At 45.9% G+C, this 27,142-nt stretch overlaps 9 protein-coding genes across 9 annotated transcripts; 4 read left to right on the top strand and 5 right to left on the bottom strand.

The window, feature by feature from the left end:
* Nucleotides 1-8,939: 8,939 nt before the first annotated feature.
* Nucleotides 8,940-13,154, bottom strand: Pdw03_3931 (uncharacterized protein; the record flags this gene model as incomplete). Its single annotated transcript, XM_066100633.1, has 4 exons — nt 8,940-8,999; nt 9,070-9,848; nt 10,500-12,634; nt 12,946-13,154. 4 exons carry the CDS (start codon nt 13,152-13,154, stop codon nt 8,940-8,942), a joined length of 3,183 nt encoding a protein of 1,060 aa, XP_065956033.1.
* An 825-nt stretch (nt 13,155-13,979) lies between these two features.
* On the bottom strand, nt 13,980-14,461 carry Pdw03_3932 (uncharacterized protein; the record flags this gene model as incomplete). Its single annotated transcript, XM_066100634.1, has 3 exons — nt 13,980-14,188; nt 14,259-14,310; nt 14,366-14,461. The coding sequence occupies 3 exons, from the start codon at nt 14,459-14,461 to the stop codon at nt 13,980-13,982; spliced, it is 357 nt and encodes a 118-aa protein (XP_065956034.1).
* Nucleotides 14,462-15,957: 1,496 nt separating this feature from the next.
* Nucleotides 15,958-17,469, bottom strand: Pdw03_3933 (AAA+ ATPase domain; the record flags this gene model as incomplete). The annotated part of the gene is made up of 1 exon (XM_014676192.1): nt 15,958-17,469. The coding sequence occupies one exon, from the start codon at nt 17,467-17,469 to the stop codon at nt 15,958-15,960; it is 1,512 nt and encodes a 503-aa protein (XP_014531678.1).
* Nucleotides 17,470-19,720: 2,251 nt separating this feature from the next.
* Pdw03_3934 (uncharacterized protein) lies at nt 19,721-21,265 on the top strand (the record flags this gene model as incomplete). Its single annotated transcript, XM_014676191.2, has 3 exons — nt 19,721-19,798; nt 19,850-20,427; nt 20,485-21,265. 3 exons carry the CDS (start codon nt 19,721-19,723, stop codon nt 21,263-21,265), a joined length of 1,437 nt encoding a protein of 478 aa, XP_014531677.2.
* Nucleotides 21,266-21,360: 95 nt separating this feature from the next.
* On the bottom strand, nt 21,361-21,881 carry Pdw03_3935 (uncharacterized protein; the record flags this gene model as incomplete). The annotated part of the gene is made up of 2 exons (XM_014676190.1): nt 21,361-21,612; nt 21,663-21,881. The coding sequence occupies 2 exons, from the start codon at nt 21,879-21,881 to the stop codon at nt 21,361-21,363; spliced, it is 471 nt and encodes a 156-aa protein (XP_014531676.1).
* A 367-nt stretch (nt 21,882-22,248) lies between these two features.
* Nucleotides 22,249-23,042, top strand: Pdw03_3936 (thioredoxin reductase; the record flags this gene model as incomplete). Its single annotated transcript, XM_014676189.2, has 2 exons — nt 22,249-22,401; nt 22,449-23,042. 2 exons carry the CDS (start codon nt 22,249-22,251, stop codon nt 23,040-23,042), a joined length of 747 nt encoding a protein of 248 aa, XP_014531675.2.
* Nucleotides 23,043-23,111: 69 nt separating this feature from the next.
* Nucleotides 23,112-23,906, bottom strand: Pdw03_3937 (Ser/Thr protein phosphatase superfamily; the record flags this gene model as incomplete). The annotated part of the gene is made up of 1 exon (XM_014676188.2): nt 23,112-23,906. The coding sequence occupies one exon, from the start codon at nt 23,904-23,906 to the stop codon at nt 23,112-23,114; it is 795 nt and encodes a 264-aa protein (XP_014531674.2).
* A 277-nt stretch (nt 23,907-24,183) lies between these two features.
* On the top strand, nt 24,184-24,898 carry Pdw03_3938 (uncharacterized protein; the record flags this gene model as incomplete). Its single annotated transcript, XM_014676187.1, has 3 exons — nt 24,184-24,333; nt 24,392-24,550; nt 24,602-24,898. The coding sequence occupies 3 exons, from the start codon at nt 24,184-24,186 to the stop codon at nt 24,896-24,898; spliced, it is 606 nt and encodes a 201-aa protein (XP_014531673.1).
* A 1,281-nt stretch (nt 24,899-26,179) lies between these two features.
* Nucleotides 26,180-26,551, top strand: Pdw03_3939 (ATPase, AAA-type, core; the record flags this gene model as incomplete). The annotated part of the gene is made up of 1 exon (XM_014676186.1): nt 26,180-26,551. The coding sequence occupies one exon, from the start codon at nt 26,180-26,182 to the stop codon at nt 26,549-26,551; it is 372 nt and encodes a 123-aa protein (XP_014531672.1).
* Nucleotides 26,552-27,142: the final 591 nt, after the last annotated feature.

The raw sequence follows: 27,142 nt of genomic DNA on the forward strand, positions 1-27,142 counted from the left end.
CAAGATAAAAGTAGGTATTGAGGGGGCGGTTGATGTGTATTGGGAGAAAGGAGTCAAGGTCTCTTATTTATTCCGATGCGGATTGATATAGAAATTTATTTTTGATATAAATCATGTGGCAGGTCGCTTTGAGAGTCCTCCGGAAAGCACTGCTCGGTTATGTATCGGTCAAGTGCGTTTGCTAGATTTTGAACGCATACCCAGAGTCAATTCCTCGGGCTTCAATCAAAAGGTTTCTTTGTTCCTCATTGCTATGCGCTCCTGGTTTCCGAACGCGAAGTTTAATTGCGGCTATTTAATATCTTTCCAAAAGCCTCAATAAAATTTACGCATCTAGAGCAAAACCACCAATGTGGAATCTAGTGTTGATCATATAGGCTCAGTTTTCATTGAACTTGTGCTAAGGTCTTTCAGTAGAAAGCTCATCTAGGAAGAGATGAAGTTTCCTGGGGAGGTTGCAGAGATAAAATGGGTGTCTTGCCTCCCGTTCAATGACAGTCTGGATGTCTACTCTTGGCTCACCTTGCTTTCATTGAATCATGAATAGGCAGAAAATCGTGAAATTTCCAAAATTTCCTGCATGTCTGGGCATGTGGCAGCAGGATTGTCTGCTTTCGGTTGGGTAACTGATCCTGTGCCTCTACCGGACCTACCAATTCGCCGAAAGCAAAATCGGTGTAAATAAAAGCTGATTGCAAATAGCAAACTAGCACCGGAAATGCTCCCCACAATTAAACCCACACCATGGCTCGACAAGGCCCGAGATGCGCGAGAACCATCCATCGTCAATTCTTCTACTGGATTTTTCGTGGCGGTCGTAGTCGCCGGCACCGCTGTGGTTGAATCCATGAGCTGGCTTTTGGTGATCGGATTGGGCGTGCTCATGTCTAAGTCGTCGGATTTGAGCTCGTTTCGCGTTGTTTGTGTAGGCCGATAATGACGAGAATGTTCAATCAAATGGGAAGAAGTTTCCAGATTCTCTGTCACATAACTACCGATTTCCATTGGTTTCGACCGAGACACAGCACCTAAAGTTCCCGGAAATGTAGCTTTATCGAAGGAACCCATTGAAGTTTGGCCAGAAAGGCTTTGGAAGTCTTCTATTGAAGATGAAGACTTCATCGAAGTAATTTCAGGCGGCTGGTGTAAAGTGGCTTGGCCCGAGGGAACATAAATGACAGATTCAGTGCTTCCTGTAAAATCATGATCGGAATCAACTGATGACACTGCATATTGTGATAAATTGGGGCCATCGTTGGCTGTTTTCACGATGCCTGCTTCAGCTAAACTGAAAGGCAACGTGCGAGAGCTCTGTTGCTCTTGAACTATTAGTCCGCTGCTCCCTAGCTCATCGTCAACCTTGAGATATCCGGTTATACCATCGTTCTTTTTACTAGAAGTGCTGTGGGTGCCTGACCAAGTGACGATAGGAGTGTCTATGTCTGTCTCCGGTGGAATTGCTTGAAGTGGCGAGATCCAACTTTGGGCTGTTGGGCTTGAAAGGTGTAGCGTAGTCAATTGCAGAAAGCTTGTAGCTCTTGGAGCATTAATATCGGAAGATTCTGTGACAGTATTAGACGAAATTCGCAGTGATTGGCTATAAAAAGATCTCAGCAACCATGCTCTTTCAAAACTAGCCAAACAGACCTTGATTGACCAACGCTTTTGGTATTAAATTCTGGTGTTCTGAATTCAACATTTCTTTCTGGCATTTCCTGGATGATAGATTTATGCTAAGAGTTTGGACATTCCAGAACAAAATGTGGTAGTTGAAAAGTCAGCCTTTGCTAGGAAATAACGCAGACTAAATAAGCCTATTGTGGTATCCGCATTTTTCGAATCGTATGGGGTCGATAAATACTTCTGCCGGGCTTTTAGGGTTCCACTGCAATTTGTTCCAGATCTCCGTGTCTGCCATTCAATAAATTTATGTAATTTGTTGATGCCCGAACCATGAACACTATCCTATAAAGCCTAACATAGCGGGTGACGTTACCCCTCAAATTACACCTTGTACTAACCAACTCGCCATTTAGCCTTCGCCCTTATCGACATGTTCCGCGCAGGTTGATTCATTGAAAAGTAGGGGTAAGATAACCATTGAGGCCTTTACTTTAATGTCAAATAATCCACACAAGTGGATGATCAGCTACACTTGGCTTTAAATGTAGCCCCAACCGGTTAGTGCTCAAAACTCTGCCTATCTGGCGCATTCGAGTTATCTACTAGTTCAGTACAAATTTATCTTCATGTTGCTTGAAGTACGCTGAAAACTTAATAAATCGCCATTTTCCGGGTTTTCATAAGGCCCGAAGTATACAAAGGCGGGGCACTGCCTTGACATGGCTTTTCGATATATATGTTTATCCAAGCCCTTATTTCTCGGCGGATGGTCCTCGTGAGAGTTGATGCCCTCAAAGCCTGCTACAGCCTATCACTATCTGGCCATTGACTAAAACCAAAGAGGAAATCCCACTGCTTAATTAAGGGTGTTACTTTCTGATGGGCTGTATCTCTCTTTTCTATTTCAGTATTTGAAAATATTAGTTGAACTTGTTTGGGAATGTCTACCGGAATAGCAGATCTCGTCGAATATTGAGGACCACGATTTGAAAAGCCCTCTGGTATCGTAGTACGTATCCCCGCAATCACAGCGGGTATTTTATCTCATCAGCTATAAGAATAGCTTCAGATGGAATGTCGAGCCAGGAATTTGGATACGCCTTTTGTTCTCACACCGTAAGACAGAGCGCTCATGCCTTTTCTGAAACCACTCATTTGGTTCATCTTCATGGTCATTTTTTCTCTGGTTAGTGGCTTTTGTTAAGTTACTGGGACTGATGAATAACCTAACTACTCTAGACATTTGGCCTTGTAATTCGCTCTGCTGAGTATAGAAGTAGTGTCAGTGACACTAAGGATATTGCGAGCCTGATCTTGGGCTAATAGAATTGAAGCGACATTCGTTAGGCACTTCTCATAGTCGGTCCCAGCGATGGGAGGTGTTAGAGATACTAGAGATCTACGATGAATGTAGATGTAACTGGAAATCTCTTGATGCGTTGAGAGAGAGAGAAACTATCTACATGCTATGACTGAGACTAAGTACTGGGAGCAAACAGTGGTGGTCACGTGACCTTCCAACACCCCCCACGACTAGCACTATTAGTCGACAGCATAGTTTAAACAACCCCAATTCTCCATGTAAAAAACCAGTTTTTGACCTTCATTAACCCCCCATTTGTAGTATGCAAACCGTAAATTATCCATTCAGCGCGTTTTTATAGACCGTGAGGCCCATTTGGATGATCCAGCGCTTGAATAGCGTTTTGTGAAAGAGATTGTAGAACACTTGAAATGGTATGAAAAAATACTCTGAATTTCTTCTAAATAATGACAAGGTCCGCGCCTTTTAAGCAATCTGTGCGGACAATGCTGACTAAACATCACATATAGTTTATCTGTCTCGGCATGACGCCATTGAGGCATTTGTTCATGTCTCAGGGTGGCACCACACATCTCGACACACCCCCCAGTTTTTGAAGCTATTCAGAGCTTCAAGAACTGCTTCTTCCATCACTTTCTGGGATGATTCTGTCGCGAATTTCACGCATACCAAGCAGCTCCCGAAACACGTGTTGCTTCTGCTTTGGTAGCACCTTGGTGAGCCCATCTGCTGGCATAGCTGCAGTGGGAACCCAGTCCACATTGACTCGGCCTTCACTAACTTCTTGTTTCATCCAGCATCGGTTAATGTCCACATGTCGAAGCTTCGTATGCATTGCTGCCCCCTCCTTTGTCAATAGATCGACGGTTTGCTGGTTGTCGCACATGATGGAGAGTGGGTGATCTGGTTCGAATCCTAATGAATGGAGGACTCGGCGCCACCATTGGATGGTTTTTCCTGCTTCTGCGAGGGCAAGAAGTTCTGCTTCTGTGGTCGATGTCGTAACAGTCTTTTGTTTAGACGCTTTCCAGTCAATGGGGCCCCCGTACAGCTTACAAAGGTAACCTTCCGAGCTCTTCCGGTCTCGGTTGTCACCAAAAGAAGCATCACTTGCGAATTCAATTGACTTCGCAGCAAGGGATAGGCCAGGATTGTTTTCGGACTGTGTTGGATAAGCATCACGTGGTCGAGTACCGTACTCAATAGCCCAATACCTGGTCTCATAGAGGTACTGGATGATCCGATCGATAGCATCCATATGCTTGGGGCCGGGATTCGTCAGGAATTCTGCCACTTTGGATGTTGCTTTTGCGGCATCTGGTCTTGAAATGGTAGTGGCATACTGAGCAGATCCAACTTTGGCTTGGTATCCATGTATCTGGCTCGGTGTAGCCACTCCATCATATGGGACAAGAGGTTCAACTCCTAGTGGGGAGCCAACCTTTCTTGTGGTGACGAGGTTGTACTTGTTCGTCATGCTCTCAATGTAGCTATCTTGGCAGAGCCATAGCTTCTTCTGATCTCTGTCTCTGAGAATGCGGATATTCAGAAACCAGGTGGCATCCAATTCTCGCATTTCCCATTCCTTCTTTAGATCTTGATCCAACTTCGTAGCTTGCTTGGCGAAGTTGGGATGGTTAACAATGATGATGTCGTCAACATAAAAGAAGACAATGATGCCATTTGTTGTAAAAATGCAGGGGTCTTCTGGTACTGGGGTAAGCCTTAGGTTGACTAGTACCCGTGTTGCTTCCTGTTGCCATAGTCTTGGGGACATCCGAAGACCATACAGTGCTCGGTGAAGCATCCAGCAGTGCCCTTCCCGTTCGAATCCTGGGGGGCACTTGGTGTAGGTTTCACTTTGTAGGGACGAGTTTAAGAATGCCGTCACCACATCTCGCTGTCTCATGTCGAGGTCGAAGGCAGCGACCAGTGCAAATACAGCTCTCGCAGTTTTAACTGCTAGTGTGGCAGCTCTCTTTTCGTCGGTAGACAACCATTGTAAGTCACCTCTAACACAGATTCGTGCTTTGAACTTCTCGAGCACACCATTGGCGTCAAATTTATATGTGAACACCCACTTCAAGGGTAGGACCTGTGTGTTTTTTCGGTTCGGTGTCTGAACTTCTGTGTATGTCTCTTTTTTTTTCAATGTCTGTACCTCGAAGCTTGCTGCTGCCATGAATTCCTTGGCAAATCGATGGTTCTTCATTTGGATCCAGTTCTCAGGTGGTGGTGGAAGATCCTCTCTGTGTGGTTTCGTTTTAAACCTTTGATTCATGCTTGTTGTGAATGCATAAAGTAGGCTTGGTGGCTCTTCTTGAGCAAGTGAGAGGTATGTTGCATAGTCTGGATCGATCCTCGGCTTCCTGCTTCTTGTGCCAGTGACGATATTCGATGTTTCAATGCTCGCTGAGATGTCTCTCGGTGCTCGTTGTTGAGATGACAACTCTGGTGTTGGTGAGTATATCATCTCTCTCTGGAGTTGTCTCTCGATCTCCTCTTCTTCATCGACTGTCTCCACTCCCCCAGATCCGGTTGATTGTGGAACAGAGATCGGATCTGGCACTGATGCTGGGATTTGGGTTGACAAAATTGGAGAGGTTGAAACTATTGGTGATGATGGCGGTGATGGTTGTAGTGGTGAGAGATGTGGTGAGGCATCTCTTGGTGTATCCTCACTTCTTGTTTGCTCCCTTGGTCTCATAGTGGACTGCGGGGTCAATGGGAGATCGGATGCTGCTTTTGAACTTGCTAGCACTGGGGTTCTTTCTCTCTCCACCACCTCTGTGTCTTCTCCTTGATTGGTATGCTCGGTTTCATCATGAAGAGCTATCCTTGCTATTGACTTTGGCATCCTCGATTGGATGCTCATTTCAACTTGTGCTTCTTCCATGGTAAGCACGGTTGGCTGCACGCCTAGTCCCTGTGACATGGTACTAATAGCGTCTTCTGAGTCAGGTAGTGGCCTCGATTTTGAATACCGTCTTGTTTCGTCAAACACAGCATCTCTGACAATTTCAACCTTTCCAATACCGGTTTTTCCTTTGTGTGGAAACCAGATCTTGTATAGATTTTTCGAGACATACCCGACAAGATATCCTATCTCCGCTCTTGGCGCCATTTTTTCTGACTGCACTCGCTTTAGGATTCTCGAGTACACCAAGCAGCCATATAACCTCACATTCGAGAGGTTAATCACTTGATCCTTAACACCATCTGGTGCGGCATGCTTTAGCAATTCATTCCATGGAATCATCCACTTGTTGTTCATTTTTGTGGGTACTCTGTTCAGTATATACGCTGCTGCGTACACTGCTTCAGGCCAAAGGTGTCGGGGAAGATCGGTGTCATTGATGAGGGCTCTTGCAGTTCGTACAACCACTCCCCCAGATCTTTCGGCGGGACCATTCATCTCTGGTAGGCCTGGTGGTGAGTGTTCAATGGTACACCCTTCGGCCTCTATCATGGATTCCACTTCGTTGCCAGCACTTCTTTCATTGTCATAGTGAAAGACCCTGATTTCAATCTTTAACCAGTTTTTCACTAGTGCTATGAATTTTCTGACGGCCATTTGACACTCGTTCTTCTTTGTGTGTGTGAACACAAAGTGGCATCTAATACCATCAAGATAGAAGTGCGTTAACCAAATATGACCATTGTGTGCTGTTTGGTTTTGTACCAAGTCGAAGTGTACCCTTCCGAACACACCATATGCTTGGCCTATCTTCCTGCGAGAGATCTGCTTTGGCGCATCTGCCAATTGACAAGCTTCACATACCTGCTTCTTCTTGCCAGGGTTGCTTTCAATGGTGATGCCCTCAGTCATCTCTGCAAGCTTTTCGATACGCTCGGTCCCAACGTGACCAAGGCGTCTATGCCAGGTATGAATAGATCCTTCGGATCTTGGTTCTTGAGCTGATTTCTTCGTGGCGAGGATCAAGTTTTCAGGTGACAACTTAGGGTATTGAAAACCCTTTGGCTGTGTTAGCCAAGTCAACTTCTGGTCCTGGTACACTTGGTATACCTGTCTCCCTTCAGTGGTTTCAATGCAGTTGCTCCTGAAATTAACGAGCAAGCTGGCTTTCATCATCAATCCATGGGATATCAGATTACTGTGGAAGTTCGGAGAGTATCTTGTGTTATACAACTCCATCCTCACTGGGTTCTTTGTGACCGGGCTAACACCATAGATGACTATAGTGCCGATTCCTTTGACACTTGTTTCTGTGTCACCTACCTTCACTACGCTCTGGGCGTCCTCGAAAGTCACAAATAACCTTCGGTCATTGCACACATGAACCTGTGCGCCGGTGTCGACTACCCACCTTTTTTCGGTTGGTATCTCACTGATTTTGGTGGGTATGGCCGGGGTGGTGAAAAAACCAAAAGCTTCTCCTCCAAGCGTAACATTTGCTTGTTCGGTGGGTTTCTTGCTCTGGCTCATTTCTGTTCTCTCCTTTTCAACAAGAGCTTTCCAGGTAGGGTTCGCTTTCATAGCTTTCTCCCATTTCTGTCTTGCTGACGCTACTGGTTTGTAGTTCTTTGGTCGTATGTCTTCAAAGATTTCCCAGCATTTCCATGGTTGGTGTTTTTTGAAACCCCTTCCGCAAGGGCATGCTCTGTCTCCTAGGGGTGTCTCTTCTTGCTTTGTTTCATTGGGCTTCACTTCTTCATGACCTTGCCATGTTGCAAAGACTGCTTTTGAGATCCCCCTTTGGCTAGCTTGCTTGCCGTATGTGATCTTCCAATGAGCTTTATACCGATTAAGAAGCTCAGTGAATTCGATGTCACCCTTGTCTTGCAATCTCAAGACCCATGTCTCATGAAAGTTAGGTGACATGACGGAGATTGCATCAAGAAATTGGTTCTTAACATCGTTTGCTTCTGGCATTTTGGCTCGCTTGCACCACTTTTGCATTGTCTCCCAACTGGTAAGCCACTTGTCGATATCGGTGTTTCGATCTAGTCCTCGGTCTAGTTGGCGCCATTGCTGACGAAGCCCAGCGACGTACGTCGGATCGTTTTCTGGAGCGAATCTTTGAGACAAATTGTGAAGCAAATCCCATGGAGTTTCATACTCGACAATCATGGGTTGATATGTTGGGTGAACTGTGCTCCTAATCGCTGCGACTACCAATCCTAACCCTTTTTTCTTTTGGGTATAGATCGCATTCTTTGCGACCCATTCGTCTTGAAGAAGTCTCTTCACGTCGACCCAGTCATCTTTGTACTTTGCTCTTGCTTCGTCAATGGAGAGCACTTCGGCAGGTGGTGTCAACGGCAATGGTGCCGTTTCTTGGGATGGATCACACAACTCCCACACATTGTATATGGTTGCAATTGACTTTATGTAGGGTAGCCATGAATCCCACGTCGTTGTATCCTTTAGGATGACGCGGGTGGATACTCCCGCGGAGAGATGATCATCCATGTCTTCGTCGTTGTTGTTGATTTATCTCCGTTTCTTTACTTCGGTTTCAGGGGTTGCCTCGGTGATTTGAGATGAATTCTCTTATGTGTACCGAGGGCGAGGAGGAAAAATGATCTTTTCTTTTTAATGGAACAAAGCCGGGCTCATAACTGAAAGAGATTGTAGAACACTTGAAATGGTATGAAAAAATACTCTGAATTTCTTCTAAATAATGACAAGGTCCGCGCCTTTTAAGCAATCTGTGCGGACAATGCTGACTAAACATCACATATAGTTTATCTGTCTCGGCATGACGCCATTGAGGCATTTGTTCATGTCTCAGGGTGGCACCACACATCTCGACATTTTGCCAAGGGGTTTTGTCAGTCCATCCGCTGCCATATCAGCAGTCGGGATCTTGACGAAAGCCACGAGCAACAAGCCGTGCCTTGTAGGTACCGTCATGCTTAACTTTGAACACCCATCGGAGGGTAAGAGGTTTCTTCTTGCTCTTAGTCCTGGACATCACTCTCCAGGTGCCGTTAACAAGATGACGATGTAGTTCTTTGTGAGCAGCGACTAGCCATTTGTCTTTCTCGACACAGGACATAGCTTGTTCCCAACTGTTAGGTTCAAAGCCTATGTCTTTAGGCGTCAGTTTGGATACAGCGTACTGCTCATTCGAGGTAGCATTTGCGAAAAAACTGACTAGGATCTCTGGCTGTTCAGCGAGCAACCGAAGAACATTGGAATCAAAGAATGACTTGCTAGCCAGGCTTTCAATGTAAGCTCTGCTAGGATTCTTGATCCGTGTTGATCGTCGTAACTGGCCAGTTTCTGGCTGAATGGGCTGAATGGGTTGAACATAGCTTTGATCTCGACTCCTGTCATCCGGTACCGGATCTAGGCGAGAGAAATTATGTTCAAAAGTTACTTGATCATGCTGTAATGGTGATTGATCATGATCCTCGTCATCTTGCAGAGGATTTTCCTGAGATAGATCAATGGTTGTTTCCAGGGGAATGTCCATATTAACAACCTGTCGGGAAACAGGCTGTGGTTCGACGAGAACCCCTCGCCCACCTGCTTCAAAGTGGGCACCAGTATCCACCCTTTGTTCCACCACACACCTGCCAAAACTGCCCGCCATTTCATCATTTGACCACGCAAGATCTTCTTCAAAGAGCGCGGGATTCGACGGGTCGAGAGCATTCGGAGCCCTCGTTTGATCCTCGGGATCATCTTCGACCGTAGGAGAGGGTGGGGAGGTAGATCGTATGTTAAACGGATTCTCGAGGTGAGGCCGTAGGAAATCGATTGGGATATGACGATCCTGCGAATCATGTTCATGTTCTTGGTTCATGCCTGTAATATTAAGATCATAGGCAGGGTCAGGCAGATTTGCCGGAGAAGGATTCTCATTGAAAATGACGTTCCGTGAACGTTCAATCTTCTTGGTACGGACGTTGTAGACCACATAGTTGTCTCCTTCGTCGTACGCGAGCAGCCTTGCCTCCTCCATGTGAGGATCTAGCTTTGTATTTCGCTTCTCTTTTGGGATGAGAAACCAGCATTGACAACCGAGAGCACGAAGGTTTGAGAGATTTGGCTTCTTGCCGAACAAGGCTTCGTAAGGAGACATGCCAATCTTCGACGCGTAGAGGCGATTCATGGTGTAATTGATTCCACCAAGAAGAAGTCCCCAAAGATATTTTGGAAGCTGATACTCGGCCATAACAGCGACTAACGGCTCAACAAGATGACGATTTTTGATCTCGGCGACACCATTCAGTTGCTTGGTGTAGGGAGGAGTTGGATCCCATACCGTTCCCTTGCTAGCAAGGTAAGCAGCAAGTGGTTTATGCTCTGGAGCATCATCGCCGTAGACCTTCTTGATGACGTAGTTAAACTGAGTCTTCAAATAGGTCTCCAATTGTATGTAGACCTCGGTGACTTGAGATCGTGATTTTAGTAGAAACAGCCATGTAAATCGGGTCGCATCATCCGTAAACGTCACGAAATAATGCTCACCTCCGTGAGACGCGATAGAGATCGGTCCCCAAACGTCTAGATGAATGAACTCGCCAGGCTTTGATCTAATAGATCGTTCTTCGCCAAAAGGTAATGCGTGGCCCTTACCCTTAATGCAAGGAGCACAAGGAAAGGTGACGCCGGCGCCTTTCTTTAGCTTGACGCCGTCAGCAAATATCTCCATCTTTCGTACACGCTCCTCGCCGGCGTGACAAGCTCGACGATGTGCCAGATCGATGGAGATAGGGATGATCTCTCTCTGTGTAGCAAAGACAGAGTTTGGAGAGCCAGTAACAAGATTACAGTCAATCATATGATCAATCTTGTCAATGCCAGCGCAGTTCAACCAGTAATGTTCTCCTTCACAGGTAGCAAAACCCATGGTAGACTCTGGGCCATAGAAATCTTGATGTTTGAATGTCATCATGCCATTCTTTGTCCATGTGCCAATGTCTGCCTTGTCGAGAGCAGACATAGAGATCAAGCTGGAGCGAAGATCTGGCGCAAGCCACACTTTCTGGAGAGTGAGAGGGGCCATTTGTCCTGATGAATCTTGATCCAGCAGGTGTAGGATTACATCTCCATATCCCTCAGTGTAGAAGACATCCCCAGTGGCTGTCGAAACAGGCAATACACACCGTCTAAAGTTGACAAAGACAGATCTGTGGGGAGTCATATGTGTGCTAGTACCGGAATCGATCATCCAGCGGGTAACATCATTGTTGTCGTTAGCCAATAGGCCTTCCTTCGACACAATATGGGAACCATGAACTGCATTTGCCTGGATACCGGCAAAGAGCACATTCGTAAAGAGATTGTTATACCGCGCTAGGGGATCCCCCGATGGAGGGCCTTTTTGCGGTACGGTGGGGTAGGATGCTGGCGCAAAGATTGCATTCGCTCCCTGGCGAGGCTGTTGTTGCGGTAGAGAAAGGATCCGACCTTGGTTGTCAACCTGGCCTATGATTTGGCCTGGTTGAGGGAATGCAACCTGTTGAAAAAGAGGTTGCTGCTGAGGTTGTTGAATGGTAGTGGCGTTTGCCGAATTCTTTAGCAAGGGACACTTGTTGGAGTAATGATTTCCAAGAGTCCCATGATGTCTGCAAAGGATGACGTTCTCTTCTCTGACGAAGTCGGTCTTCTTCTTCGAGGGTTTGTCCTTGTTGTTATTATTATTCGATGAGTTATTCGAATTGGATTGCTTGTCATTGCCCCCTTTCTTTGTGTCTTTCTTCTTGTCATTGTGCGACGACGACGAGGTTTGAACAGTAGTCGAGTTTGCATTGTAGGAAGGGTTCATAGACCGGTTATGGATGTTTACCTCGAGGAATTCGGCGTAGACTTGGTCCATGAGATTGACATCCTTCTCATCAACCCTAAGGTTCTGGAGAAAGGCATAACACTTGGGGTTTTCATTAATGGCTTTCTTGAACTGGCATAGTACATATACCGAGTTTATCTTGCCATCAATAGATGTGAGATCACGAAGAGTTTCCTGGAACTTGCGTACAAACTCGCTAGCAGTTCCATTCTTAAAGCGAAGATCAGTCCACTTGGTATAGCGGGCGAATGAATGTTGATGGGATGTAACAGCGTACGTCGCACGCAGTTTCTTAAATGAGTCCCGTACATCAGTGTTTTGAGCGATATGAGAAAAAGGCTCTGGAGAGAGAGTGCCTCTTAGTAAGAGATTCGCTCTCGAATTGCACAGATCCCAGTTTGTACATTTCAAGTTATACTCTTTTCGGAGTACAATGTTTGACTCGATGACTTGCTTCACACGATCACGAATTTCAGCAACAGAGATGACAACTGTTGTAGTATGATCACCTGCAAGATCCTGAGCTTCTTCAATAAGAAGATTGCGAACAGCTTCAGGACTGGAGTCCTGATACTCGGGGATCTTTGGGATTGGGATCCCATTAGAAATCATGTATGTGTAGTAACGGTTGTTAGCTGCAAGAGCTATGTAGAGAGCGGTTTCCCAGTCTCTGAAGTTGGATTGTCCCTTCAATTTTGGGACGGCAGATGAGATGTCAATCTCATGGCTGTTGATGGTAAAGTCCTCAATATTGTATGAGGCCTGCATGACGTCTTCTTCCGCACCGATGTGCTCGTCAAGAGAGGTATGTGATTGGCTCGCTACAGCGGGTAGCGAGTGGAATGTGGGGTTCGACGGTCCGATTTTCGGGTTGTCGAGGGTTGTCGGCGACGTGATTTGACGGCGACGAGGTAGGATCCACCTACAATGGATGAAGATCCCAAGGGGTAGGCGAGGTGTTAATCTCGTCCAATAGGGTGATGAAAACTCTGGTTTGTGGGGTCAAAACGAGACCACAGAGGTTCCACAGTGGGGTGGTGCGACGCAGTACACCAATGGGAGGAAAACCAGGGTTTCGAGTCTGTACAGTTATGTAGAGGACTCGAAAGCGCGAGGCTCATAACCTGTTAGAGATACTAGAGATCTACGATGAATGTAGATGTAACTGGAAATCTCTTGATGCGTTGAGAGAGAGAGAGAAACTATCTACATGCTATGACTGAGACTAAGTACTGGGAGCAAACAGTGGTGGTCACGTGACCTTCCAACAATGGGCTATCGGGGTGGTAGGAAAATTTGACAGCCATAGCTGTGAAGCGTTGAACGTCGGGATACAGTTCCTTCAGACGGTCAAGAGGAATATTGACAGTGGCCGCATCGATCCGCTCGGGAACGGAGCGGTACTCCGAAAGGGGATTGACGTTGCTTATCGCAGTCGACATAGCTGATTATGGGGAAAAGATTTTGGACTTTGGAAGGAGGTCATGGCACTTATATAATGCAACTCTTGATATTATGTGAGATTACAAGAATTTACAACCATGTTGCCTAGACTCCCACCAACGAGAATACGCATGCTACGATTTCGGTAACTAGAATTGCTCTAGTACGAGACTAGAGAGCTTATCAGCAAATCTTTACTTTGTTGAAATCGCAGAGTGAGGGGACGAGTCGTGAACGAGAACCTTTTCCGTGACCGGAGGAATCTTAAGGGCAGAAGTGAAGATTCATTTTATTACGTACTGTAAATACCTATTTTTGGGCGATTAGGCTTGTGTTTTTAACTGATTGCTGGAAGTATATTGTCGTTGGTAGGTTAGGCAACATAATTCAAGATTCTTGTAATCTCACATGACACAAAGATAGAAAGTCTATGCGATGGATGAGATAACCTGCTTCTTTTTGGCTCAACAGGCACGATAATTACAACTGTCACTAACCGTGTAGACCCTTTCCCTCGGAGTAACCACTAGTCGATGAGATGTGAGAGCATGCAAGATATAGGAAACGACTGGTATGAAATGAAGAAACGCTTTGCGGAAACTCCACGCTCATAAATTGAATATGGAGGAAGAAGCGGCCGCACTGGAACCAATGATGAGACAGACACTACAACTTTGTACGTTATATGCCTCATATGCATGGTGGTTGGCATTCTAAAGGTGACTGGGTTTTATTTGTAGAGACCACTTCATATACGTTTAGGATCCTTAGGCAATTGAATAGACCCTGCAAATCTCAGACAACCTGCTAGAGATTCGGTCATCCTAGCGCTCTTTGCCAAAAATCTTCTCAAAACTTTCCGGGTCCAAATCGCAATTAAACAGGGTGCTCTTATTCTTCACAGACCCACCACTGATCATGTGGAGCTGGGTTCCATCGGGATGCTTGCCTCTGGCGTCACCGTTGAATACAACTGATCCTTCATCTATTTCCATCCCAAAGAAGCTATGTGCGGACCGCCTATAAGAAGTATCTATGGGCGAGGGAAATTATATTAGATTTTTCAAGTGAGGGTAGCAAGGAGTGAGACAATATCGCAATACCTCGTCGACTTCTTTCCTCCTCGCCTAGAGGAACGAGATCTGAGGATTGTTTCTATAACCAGCCCAGTGGTTAGCTAGAACGTGGTATTTTCTTGATCACAACTCACCTTGTCTTCCAAAGACAGGGCCATATCCTCCGTACGGTGCTGAGAAGTGGCAGGAGGGCCACTTCTAGGATGTTCTTTATTCTTGTTTTGATCCATATCAAGCAATGGGAATCAAACGGCCGAAGAGGATGAAAAAGATTATCGAGTTAGCGTATTGCAAAGAGTGGAGGATGCCATATTTATATCCTAGGGTCCTCGCTATGAGATTAATCAAACCAGTCTAAAGATGAATGAGACTGAAAGGACTGACCAGCCATGCTTCGATTTTGGTGATCGGGATTGTTCTAGTACAAGGCTTGAAAGCTTATTATGCAGAAATGTACCTCATTGACGCCGTAAGGTGAGGGGATTACAATGGTTGGATAGACTAGTCATTCTTTATGCCGGTAGGCGATCAGTGGAGTGGGGTCATCCGAGAAATAATGGCCACGCGTTTTACATCTATTCCTGCATAATTCCCTTCGGTCCACTTAAACTTGAAGAATAAGCATCTAATCCAAAGAGCAACAGATAGAATAACTTGGTATCTTATTGATAGATATTGCATTAGGGCTTATGAATTATAATTCATTGACAGTTCCTTTCCCTCGATGTTGGACATTGCTTGATCTGCGAGAAGATAATTGACTGCATCTTGATCTGTTGGCAGATTTTGGATCCCCCGGATCAACTGTGATATCTCCTCCGGTGTTCCAGAGCGCAGCTTTGCAACCATTCGGTGTAAGGCGGCGCGGAAATTTAATAACTCGGCGGTATTGCGTCTCCAATCAGTGCCTGGCTTATAGAAGCACGGGCTACGTTCGGCCGTACATTTCGTGCATGGGTTCGTACCGGAGCACTATAGTAGGTTAGGTCTATCCTCGAATGGAGGAATAGTCTTTCTCACCTTGGACCTTCTTTTCTGACACTCGGTACAGGCCTGAGAAACTCGCCGGTAGTTTCTTTTCGATTTCAAACATGGTATGCTCGATCCATTTCCCTTGGGTAAGAGCTGAGGCAAAAGACTTTTATTCGACATTGCGGGATTAGAAGAGTGGCAGGCGCTTTGCGGTGGGAGAGGTTGGTTTGCGTCTAGAAGTGAGCTTTAAGAATGAGAAACCTAGGAGAACCCCAGAGATTCAGGGGTTCATCATAACCAGCCAAGTATATTTGTTTTCCTTTCCCATCCTTGCAGTTCTCTTGATTGCTAGGTAGGAAATGATTCATAGCAAACAAAGATCCCAGCTAGAATACCCACTTCTGGCGAAAGATCTGTATTCCGATTGGTAGATCGCCAATTGGACGGAACAGCTCTCATTAGCTACGTGACATCCTTAAGCCCCACATCATACTTAGAGACTGTTATTGTCGAACTTAGCTGTAAAAATCTAAAGTCGATGTGCGAGTATAATTCTTCTGCTTTGAATCTTGGCTAAAGGGCCGGAAAATGCATCTTTTATATAAAATTGCCAGTAGAAGATGCTCGTGACCAGTGATCTCTCTTCCATGTCTCTTCCATCTCTCTTCTATTTTCTTAACATGGGGGAAAGCGATATACCAATCCTTAAAGCCGTACAGTGCGACGGACGCTCTGAAACGGCTCGTTGACAAAGCTAGGATTCTATCCCTTCGAGGATACTAACAGGAGCGAGAAAAACATCCCTCGACTTCCTCACCCAATCGGCTGCACTAGAGACAGCTATCTCTGGGGCATCTTTATGCTTCAGCAAAAAATTTTGGATTGCAGCCGCAGTGAAGATCTCGCTTGGGACCTCACTCGCAAACCTGCCTGCCAATCCTACAATTTCGTCCTTGTCAACCCCAAGTGGCTCATAGAATAAGGTGAACAGTTCTCTGATCATCGTTGCTGTTGCGTAACCAAGGTAGAAGGTTTGGTCAATTCGGCCGGGACGTGTCAGAGCAGAATCCAAATTTTCCCGATGATTGGTAGTCATAAAGAGAACACGCTTCTCCTTTGCACCGTTCCCGTCGAGCACGTTCAAGAGGGCAGAGAGAGAGATACCGGTACGTGCTTGTGACCCCGTACCTGATGGAATGTCTGTTTTGGATTGCTCTACGGAGGCCCAGGCCCGGTCGATATCCTCGAGAACGATCATCGTGTGATCAGGGAGATCTCTAAAGATCTTTACTAGGCCACTTTCCGTGAGATTGGAACTGTTCAGACTCAGTGTGTAAATGTTCATATAGAACATTCCGGCCAAAACTGCACATAGACTTGATTTGCCTGTCCCGGGAGGACCATGTAAAAGGAAACCACGGCGGTGAGGTTTGCCGATTCTTTTATAGAAATGTCCAGTTGATGGATCCAGGTACTCTTTAATATCGGACACAATATCCGCCAGAACTTCCCCGTCCAGTACCAAGGTGGAGGGAGAGCGAGGAGGCTCTTTGGCGATAAGATACCAGTAGGAAACGTCTTTCGCTGTTTCGCCACGAAAATATTGCACCCAGTGGTCCTTCGATGTTTGCAAGTCACGAACATCACTGAGAAGGGTTTGAAGAATGCTCCGGTTTGTCGAGTATAGCCAGATTATCTCGGACTCTTCTGTAAGAATAGTGGTCCCTGGCTTTGCCTCACGATAAAGACCTATTAGGTAACCTTTGTAATAGAAGCTGATGACATTTCCTCGGGTTGGCTCGAATTTTATTTTCCGCAAGCCTTTTTGCTTCTGTCTCTTCCAGTAGAGCTTTTCGTTTCTCTTGAACTGAAAGTCACTAGTTTCAGCGTCCTCCTCTGAGTCGGCATCATCCTGTGCCCAAATTGACCATCTCGACCTTGTTTTTGTAATGGAATGTCGTGTGTTTGCCAAGCTAGAATTTTGCGAAATCCATTTCATCAAGGGCGGATGCAACTCGTCAAATGAACTGATTGAAACCGAGTACGTGAATAGATACAGAATCCAAGTCATAATATTGCCCCATTTATCCTGAAAATAGTACAGGAGTTTGGCAAAGGATGTGAGAGCCGAAGACAGGAATCGTGCAAGGAGCAAGAAACGGAATATGGATTTGAGAGCCGAAGACCGGAATTGTGAGGGCCGGAGTTGTGCAAGGAGCAAAAAACGGAATATGGCGTTGAGTATATGCGGCGTCGACCTTGCCATGATTTCAAATGCTTTCTGAAAGATGAGGTCAAGGAGCAAAAGGCTTCGAGGGATTGGTGCTGTCGTAATGCTACAGGTAACAAGAAGGAATCATAAAGCTTATATAGGTAGAAATTGTGTATCAGAACATCACCGACTTATCCTGCTATTTATTACATGGCGAGGGTTAAGGCAGGGGTTAGGCGGCCTGGGGATGGAACAACATGCTAATCCTGGGAAATTACGACGCAGATCTCGGATATTTAGAAGAACTCAAGTGTAAGAGATCCAAGCTAGGCCAGCCTGTCCGCATATACGAAAAGGTCAATTTGATTGGTGGTCGACAAACCAACTATGAACCTTTGCGGTTTCAGGCCAAGGAAAGAACTTGTGATCTGAAGTAAAGCAGATAATAGGAGTATTTAACCGGAGGGTGTGGTTTTCAGCGACGAGTATAGAACTGGTATATGGAGTGACGATCGGGTATTGATCTCATGTACTTTCTAACATAGTAGTAGCAGACAAAATAGTTCAAATAGATGAGTCTTTTTTGGCACTATAACCCATAGAAATACGAAGCATGCTTTCTTTTCTGACTTTCCAATCCTTCAATGAGTCCCAAGGCACTAGTTCCTTTGCGTTGCAGATCTTCATATACAACAAAAAGTGATGGTGTACAGACTTCGGTTTCCCAGAAACCCATGAGCCGCAACGAACAATTCCACTTGATCCATGAACGTAGTCCACTAGGAATAGCAAGTCTGGGCTTTCAACTGTATTGTGGTTATATATTGACCCCCAAAATTCTCTGAAACGCTTGACCGAGGTCAATCGAGTAATATCTAAGGATTTCGGCTGAGTAAGAAGTAGTTAGTTGAACAAGGAACAAGGGCTTCAGAAAATCCATTAAGCGAAACTTACTGGCAGCTCCGCTGTGTGAAGCTCCTGCGGCATCCCAGAGTATCTCTTTTCCTTAGAAGAAAATCTTACCTTTGGGGATCGCAGTACTCCCATCACGTAGTCCAATCCCCCCCCTCCTAGAACTGAATATGACATCGGGGAGTTGGATAATTCCATTATCTATCACAGTCAACCATGAGCCAGATGGGCCAATGTAAATCCACAAACCTACTAGGGAATCGCTGTCACATGTCTGGCCATGATAAGGCGACGTCGCGTCCGCTCAACAAGTGGTTGTAATATTTTGGGGGTGACTTGGATGGACATATGGTCGCATTCCCGGTGGTACCGCCTGGTTGTCCCATAAATCATCATCACAAAAAAGAAGTTTGATTGGACTCATAAGCCAACTAGGAAGCCACGAAGATATTTGGATTTGTGGGAAACAGGTCATTGTGTAAAGGACTCAACGCTGAAAAGCTGCATGAGAGTAAACCCAGGTAGCTAAAGAAACAACGATGATTCTTATAAGACACTTTTTTCCCCTTGTATGATGATCCCATCATTTTATTCCGTGGCACCTTCTTTCACCCTAAGGAAGAAAAATGGTCAGTGTGCTAACCCTTACCAAATCATTGTTCTAACATGATAGCCTATCCCTCTTTCTTTTCTCCACTCCCAGGCTAAATCTGCCCTCAAACTATTACTAGAATTGCGGGTGGATTCGACGCAACATTGGGAAGATCTAAACGATGACGCTACTCTGGTTCTAGGGGCTTGTAGAGCTCTGCAAGCAAGTCGCCACCAGGATAACCTTATCATCGATGAAGCGATGCTGTCTGCAACCACGGAGACTCTAGTGGAAACTCTCAGCCGTTCGACTGTTGAGAAGCTATGTATTATCACTTGGCATTTCGACGCATCAGGTGGCCCAAGCGGGGGTCTACGCAGCTTCCTCCAAAATCCAAACAGGGATAACTCAATCTGGGAAGCCACCAACCAGTCATATACGATGATGACAAAACAGAATATTCCTCTCTGGGAGTTCAAGGCCTAGCATGACTTTCTGCTTTACCTGGCATCGGACTGAGAGTTGATGAAGTAGTTTTATGGCAACCGCTATATTTTGGTAGTTTAGCAAATGGATTTCTTTTTTTGGCAACATACAGTTCCGTACAGGTCGAAACGCTATACTCCAAACGTGCAAAACCGACCCTCAGGGGGATACTTTTTTTCGTTTTAGGCTAGGGATGGTGCGGGGAAACGATGAACCGCAACACTACCCTCACTTTTTCCGCATCCTTCATTTTCCTAAATCTTTTAAGCTCAAGAGCTCACGAACGAGAAGTTTCGTGCATCCCAAAACCTCGTCATGGATCTGATGCGTATTCGAGAACGTGCGTTATCACTTCAAATAGGGCAGCTAAATGACTTGGAATACCTTCAAGAGGTAGGAGACCCCTCAAATTAGCATGGGGCAATGTACTGACAGAGAAGAAAGGTTGTCAAATTTATTGTTCGCAATAAAAAACATCTTCCCACAGATATCAGTCAACCCTTACATGAGGCATTTGGCAAACAACCTTCAGAGAGATTATCTCCTTGTTCATCCCGTGAAGAGGCCCTAAATCGATTACGATGTGTCGTTTTAGAAGACATACAGATACCGGAATATTTCCAGCAAGTTATTCCCTTATACAAAGACAATGGGGAATTATTCTGGACCGGCGAAATATCGAGCTCCACGAACCGGACTTTTCGAAATGTTCTTAGTACTCTTTATCATTCAAATAAAAGACGGACCTCTGCCGATAGCATTCGTCGAGCCTTGTACTGCATGGCACTCTACCGCGTTATACAGAGTGTAATGGAGCTTCATGCATCGAAGAAGTTCACAACCAAAATTGCAAGATTTTGTGCAAATGTTATACTCGAGGACGACGGTGATACGCGTGATGATCCCGACGATGTAGCCGGGGAGCTAAAAGCTGACTACAAAATTGGCGGTGTCTACGAGTCATACGCACAGAAGGCGGGCAATGGCATCATTTTCTATCTTTTCGTTTTACCATCCAAATTGTGAGCTAATATTTTTCTCCTCTTGCGATTACGAGAAACCTGTTAACCTCTGGAAAGATATGAAAAGTGTCTGAACAAAACGAGTGATGTGGATAAAGTCCTTGGGCACTACAGTTCACTTGGTTTCCAACAAGAGGATTCTACAACATCTGCAGCAAACAGCATAGTGAGCTTTATCACAAAACAGTTCAATTCGCAGGTATCCATCTTCAAATCGAGTGAGGCCGATCAAAAGGTCAAACCGACACGGAAAAATGGCCAAAAGAAGCGGACCCAGAAGACACGGACCCCAAAAACCTCGAAACGGACTGGAAAGAACCGTCAGTTTCATTCACCAAAGCCTACATTTTGCCAGCCGTCTGGCCAAAGTGCCGAGACGACTGTTGATGGAAGTCTCCACGCTACAAACCCCAATAGCACAGAATTTCCGAGTCCAATGAACTCGCCTCGTCTGCACGATGGTACGAATCTTGGATTGTCGCATTCTAGTACGGCAAATGTGGAAGCCTCTGCTCACTCTTTTCATGAATACGAATCCCCTATTACGGCAGTTGAACCCATGAACCACGCGATATCTGGGGGATCAATAGTGTCTCTTTCAAATGTCTCCTTAGACGCCAGCCAAACTCAACCACTGGCGCTGAGCGGGATGTTCAACAATGCCGCTCACTTGATGAATGAATTCCAATTGGAGCCGATGACATATGGTGCCAATGCTGCTCAGCTAATGCACGAATTCCATCTAGAAACCTTCAGCCCGGCAGACTACACCAATGCTGCCCAGCTGATGCAGCAATTTGACATGTCTAATGGATACTATGGTCAGCAGCACTTGTGAGGAGGCGGAATTTGGTTTAATAAAGCATCTATACATACTTTAATGGTTTTGCAATTCAGGAATTGATTAATTAGCACGAATGCTCCTATCCATGATCATTGAATATCCGACATCGCCAATGCGACCAGTTTCCCATCATCCTCAACATGGACATCGCATTCTTTCAAAATGACGTAATAGTGCTCCATATCAACTTCAACACCGCCAATTGTCGATTTGCCTTTGCAGAATATTGGCTCGATTATCATGAAATTGGTGCCTATTGGTATATACCCAGGTAGAAATACGAGTCCGCCACGCCTGCAGCGAGCTATCTTCGGTGGGCGCCCAGGAAAATTATCTGCATTCTGTTCATAAATTGTCAGTGATGGTTGGTTATCAATCGCAGAGGCCCTACTTTTTCGTAGTCGAGTGCTACGCCACGTATGAGTTCATTGCAAGCACTGGTATCCGTGAACGTGGGCTGGAACGCAGCGGCCTTTGTCTTTTTTGCCAGAGCGTCTTGGGCAGTTTTGTCTGCATTTTTTTCCGCTTCCGTCCATGCCTTGTTTTTACTGAGAAGGGCGACGCTTTGTAGACGCAGGACAGCGGGAGAGAAAGTATCACTTGCAGACATTGTGCGTGTCGATCATTCGATTCTCGAGGCGGTAGAAATTACTAAAGAGGATAGATCCTTGTATTAGCAAACTGTTGGCTGAAGATATGCCTGCGAGACTATAAGTTAGTGACTCACTTTAATCATGACATCTATAAGCCTACGAAGCCTTTTGCTTGTGTCCATACTAATAGAATTGGAGGGGTGAGGGGCGGTCCTTTTCGCGTCACCTGACCCATCTTTGAAGTCCAACACATAACCCCTCATCACGTGCAACCTTAGAACTATCATGTGATTGATAGCACCATTATTTAAGTGTTCAAGTGTTCCGTACGGTCTCATCTTTGCTAAAGTGAGAAAAATCCAAACTCCTATTTCTCTAGCCTTCATGGTGATGATGGCTGATTTCCACTTCACTGAACAAAAGTTGGGCAATGATCTTATCTCGTCTATTTCTAGTCTTCTTGACTCAATAAATGTCCCAAACCTTCTCTGGGGCAACTATCTACTCACTGTTTATGGGGTTCCAACGATTGTGGATGTCAGTATTGTCTCAATTGGCCGGAGCATCCACTAAGGTTCTAACAGGAAGCCGCTTTTGTCATTCCGGATGATCTCACCCAGGTCGCATTCTCTTCACTCATGAGTGCTGGGTTTTTACCCTGTAACCAAAGCTCGGGCTGTCCGCACTCAGATACTTTACGAGTCCCACCGGCATTCAAGCACCTGCATATTAATGATGAGCTTGTGGTCTCGCTTTATCGGAAATCTGATGTGCTATGGGAGTTTGAAGATCTAAGGTACTTGCCTGAGAAAAATCCAGATATTATGATTGCGTCGGACGATCGACTCCCTTCGGCATCCCTAGGTCGTGGCCGAGGACGCTTCTCGTCGCATCCTTGTACCGTGAAACTCCCTTGTGCTGTGAGATATTGTGAGGCCCTGATTTTGTTGCTTTGCCGTGACTACGATTCTTCTTACGAGACTTATTGGTTGGCTATTCTGAGCTATATGTTGGAGTATGTCGACGGTACGGATATTTTGGATGAAAACAAGCTTCAACAAGGTTATAGAAAGTTCTACCATGCCCTCAAACAGGGAGATCATGAGATGTATTCAATACTGGATGAGCTCCGAATCAGCTTGATTGAAGAGCGTCGCCTCCCAATGATAAATGATTAACAAGACCGGGCTCATACCGCAATCTCTCGGTCTGAACAATCGAAATAAACATAATTTGCCACTCAAACTCTAGATTTTAACCGTCTTCTCACAATCAAATCCTTCAGACTGGGCGAAGTAATACCCTCTTTGGTTTGAGGTCACTGTTTTCCCAGTTTCCAAGTCTTGGAAGTCACAATTGAAATGCGTGTGGCCAAAAGCCCAAAGTTTGACAACCCCATTTTCCCAACAAGGCTCGCTTGATAGGTCAGTCATGAAAGCTGAGGAGATTTTGCTGTTCCTGTGTCTGGGATCGACAACCATAGCGTGGGTTGATGGGCAGAAATGAGTAAACACGACAACCTTGCGATCAGGCTCCGAGCGCGAAATATACTCAATTTCTTGGTTCAGCCACACTAGATCGGCATGGTGGGCATCTTGATGGGCTTCGATGGTCCAATCATCAATATAATAGAAGTCATTCAGACCGAAATTAACGCTTTCTTTTTGTGCTTGGGCCACCCGCGAGAACAAAGTACACCCGAGGACGGTGATCCCAGGTGAAATGTCGTAGCGCGTTTGATCGAGTATGACAAGTTTGCCGAGCGTCTCGCTGGATCCTCGAGTGCCGTCAATTCTCGTTTTGAACTTATTGACCGCGGATTTTGTCTCAGACCAGCTGCTATGATACGCTTCATGATTACCCATCACCAAAAAAACGATGCGGAACATTTTCAGCTGCCTGTACAGGAAGTGGAACAAGCCTTCGTCTTTGACATAGCCAATGTCGCCGAGTAAGGCTAAATATGGCGCCTTGGGGTTGACTTCGAAGACGTCATATGCAGCAGGAGATTCCAGGTGCAGGTCAGAAATGATCTGGAACATCATGTCGTCCTTTGGCGTCTATTTGTGACAAATTCTGTTTCGTGCTAGAAAGTGGCTGTCGGGGTTAGGGGGTGGTCGGCGCTAAATATGTCGCTGTTGGTGGTATGGTAGGTCACGTGACCGTTTATGATCCAGAAACCGATGTGCGGCTCGTCGCCCTGCGAGTGTATATAAACTAAGTCTTAAGACCGAAGCTAGCTCATCAGGATCATCTGGATAACTTCTAAATATTTGAGTCTCCATCTAGTTGCTTATAAAGCATTCGTTCATCTCTACCATGTCTACGCCGTCCTTCGCTGAACTGGAGGCCGCTGCTGGAGCAGTAATTGGTATCCTCAAAACCATGCCTGAATTCTCGAACTCCAGAATTGCTGTCATCGGGGGCTTGGGTCTCTGGAATTATCTCCGACGCTATCGCACCACTGAGGTCCGATTTCATGAGTCTTTTATTTGCTTGAATATTCTCTGAATAATGTTTGAAATAGGATGTCGATTTCCTCATCACTGTTCAAGGAGCACCCAAAGCAGTCAAGGACAGGCTACTTGCTATGCCATCGAGTCCGTTCCAGCAACAGGCCCAACTATTCTTTTACAAAGGAGTGGGCGGCAAGTTGATTCAAATTGACATCACTCCTGATTGGCAGGTAGGCTCGGTGACCTGTTTTCATTGCAAAACATATACTTATGGCTTACAGTCTCCCTACATTCCATCCGCCGCGGTACCAATATCGGCAGCTCGACTAAACGCCTTGCCTTATATTTCCGAGCTTAATCTTCTCGTCTTCAAGATCAATTGTTGCGGTTTGCGACCCACGCCGGCCAAGAAGCTACGTGATGCAACCGATGCAAGGACATTGGCAGAAGATCTGTGTTCCAGAGGATCTATTAATCTCACGCCTGCTCAAAAGAGTGCTGTTCTTCAGGGCTTAGATGACGTAGCCCATCTTTCTAGAAGAGATAAGTCGTGGTGGATGGCAAAGCTGGCACTGTAATAGTGGTTGTCTGCATATGGTTCAGCGATGGGTCTGAATGGAACAAAGGTCAGCAGCAATAAGAACAGATGTATCTAATCTACCCTCTGGCCAGATCTCCTTGATTAATGATTGTAACCTGCGCACGGAGCCTTGGTAGCCCGATAAAAAGCCGATGTGCCATGGTAATGACAGAGGTGTTCCGAGGTCCAATCAGCTGGCGTATTTCAGAAAGCCTCCCTTGTATTACCAACATGACAGTCGCCAATCAAATGTGCGGACCGCAATTACCGATGGGTCACTGAGAACCAACCGATCTATGTGTCATCAGATCACATGCACCGTCCTATACTCAGGCATCCCCGGGGATTCGGGGAAAAGAAAAAACGTGTGGTCATGCTATCGTTTAAATATTATCTGATGGGTGACCCCACCGATCTACAGGCACCGATCTTGCTAAACGCTAAAGCCCAGGACCCACTCCTCGTCCCCCGAAGCTATATTCTACACTCCTGGGGGCTTTAGGTCCTCTGGGAAGTATGGGTTTGATCCCTATGGATCCTGTGGCCATAAATGATCATAGGAACGTGACTTCCACTTGGGAGATAATAAGCCGGATCTTGCGAGCAGCAAAAATATGAGGTGATTAAAGTGTGGTCTGGCCGATAATAATCAATGGACACCCAACTTCTTTAACAGTCCCTTAAAAGAAAATGAAGATTTTTTTTTAGAAAAATAAACTCGACCGTTTCATTGACGGTTGTCTGAGACAAATGATTGTTTGAATTTTCTCCCCATCATTTTCTGTTCTTGTTATCAACCTTGGTCCCTGGCCTAATTTGGGGGCGAGACTTATGAGGTAGGAGAAGAAAGGTAGACAGGCGGAGAGAAGAAACAAGGTTATTGGCTTCTCCTCTTCGATAAAAAGTACTACCTCTGGGACAGGGACGCAGAATAGTGGTAGGGGCGGTTTAGCGGCGGCGCGCTGTCCAACTCACGGATGGAAAGCCAGCCGTCCCTAGCGTCGAATGCTGTCATTTTCGGCGTCGGTTTCAAGACTCTTATATTCCTACAGGGGTGACGTTTGGCCCGCCTTTTTGATCTAAGAATTCAGAGAGGTCTAAATCAGTGCCAGACAATATCTGATCCCAGATTCCATGCTCCCAAAAGTAGTAACCAACGCTCCCAGGGTATCACCTCTCATTCCCCGGAGCTATACAGTCCACCCCGGGAGCTATAGGTCCTCTGGGACCATGACCGTTCCTCCTGTGAGCGGCCAAGAGCGTGCCTAGGAACCATGCCATGGATTCTGGGATCGAATATGATCCCAGAAATGTGAGGCTCATTCGGCCTGGCCGCGCAGACAAGAAAGTGTATTTCCAGCTTGCCGATAAGAAGATTTCTACTCAACTATTTCACACGGTCTTCAAGCAGACGGCAGACCACAAGGAGTCAAAGCATGAATGCGGCGATGAGGCGATTGAGATACTTGCCCACAACTTTGCTTCCAAGGTGCCAGACCAAGTTTTCAGTCCGGCTGAAGTTTTGTCGTTCCTATTGGAGCAGAAGAACTCGCCTTTTGGCGCTGTTACTAGTGTTGAAAACTGGGTAGCGAAGACAAAGGCTGGGAGCCAACTGAAGAGAGAGGGTTCCTGGGTACAAGAAGGACGTTAAGAACTAGGAAGAGAGGGCACCCGCGCAATGGAGAGGCAAAGCGGCATAACACCGCGACGACATTTGGTGTGTGGATAGGACTGACCAAGCCTGTGTCGCCAATTGGATGTTGGTTTAATGTTTGAGGCGCTTCACTATTTTTCTGGTTTTTTCCCTGCCCTTTAGGTACTTTGCTACCCTGCCAGTCTTTTTCTTGGCCCATCGATCTTAGCCCATCGATCTTAGACCCCCACTCTTTCAGTTGCTTCCCATACTCTCACTCCTTAATTTGAACACATTTGCCAACCTGCAACCTGTATTAGCTAGTAGGTAGCTTGGAGTTCTGTTTGGCCGATGCTCGCGCTAAGAGAAGCCAGATCTCCGCGGAGGAACTTGATGTTGACCACAGAGTCCCTAATGCATTGGGCAAGGCTCAAGCGCATATTCAAGATCGCGAAACAATTTGATGTGGTGCTACTTTTGGATGCATTCATGGAGCGTCCGATTGCCTCCCATGGAAATCACAACCGCCTTGTGACTGCTTTTTTTTGCGAAACCTTAAATATTATGAAGGTATCCCATCCTATTCTTGACCGCCAGTCTGCAGCCCGA

Source organism: Penicillium digitatum, chromosome 1 (assembly GCF_016767815.1).
Source record: "Penicillium digitatum chromosome 1, complete sequence".
Lineage (NCBI taxonomy): Eukaryota > Fungi > Ascomycota > Eurotiomycetes > Eurotiales > Aspergillaceae > Penicillium > Penicillium digitatum.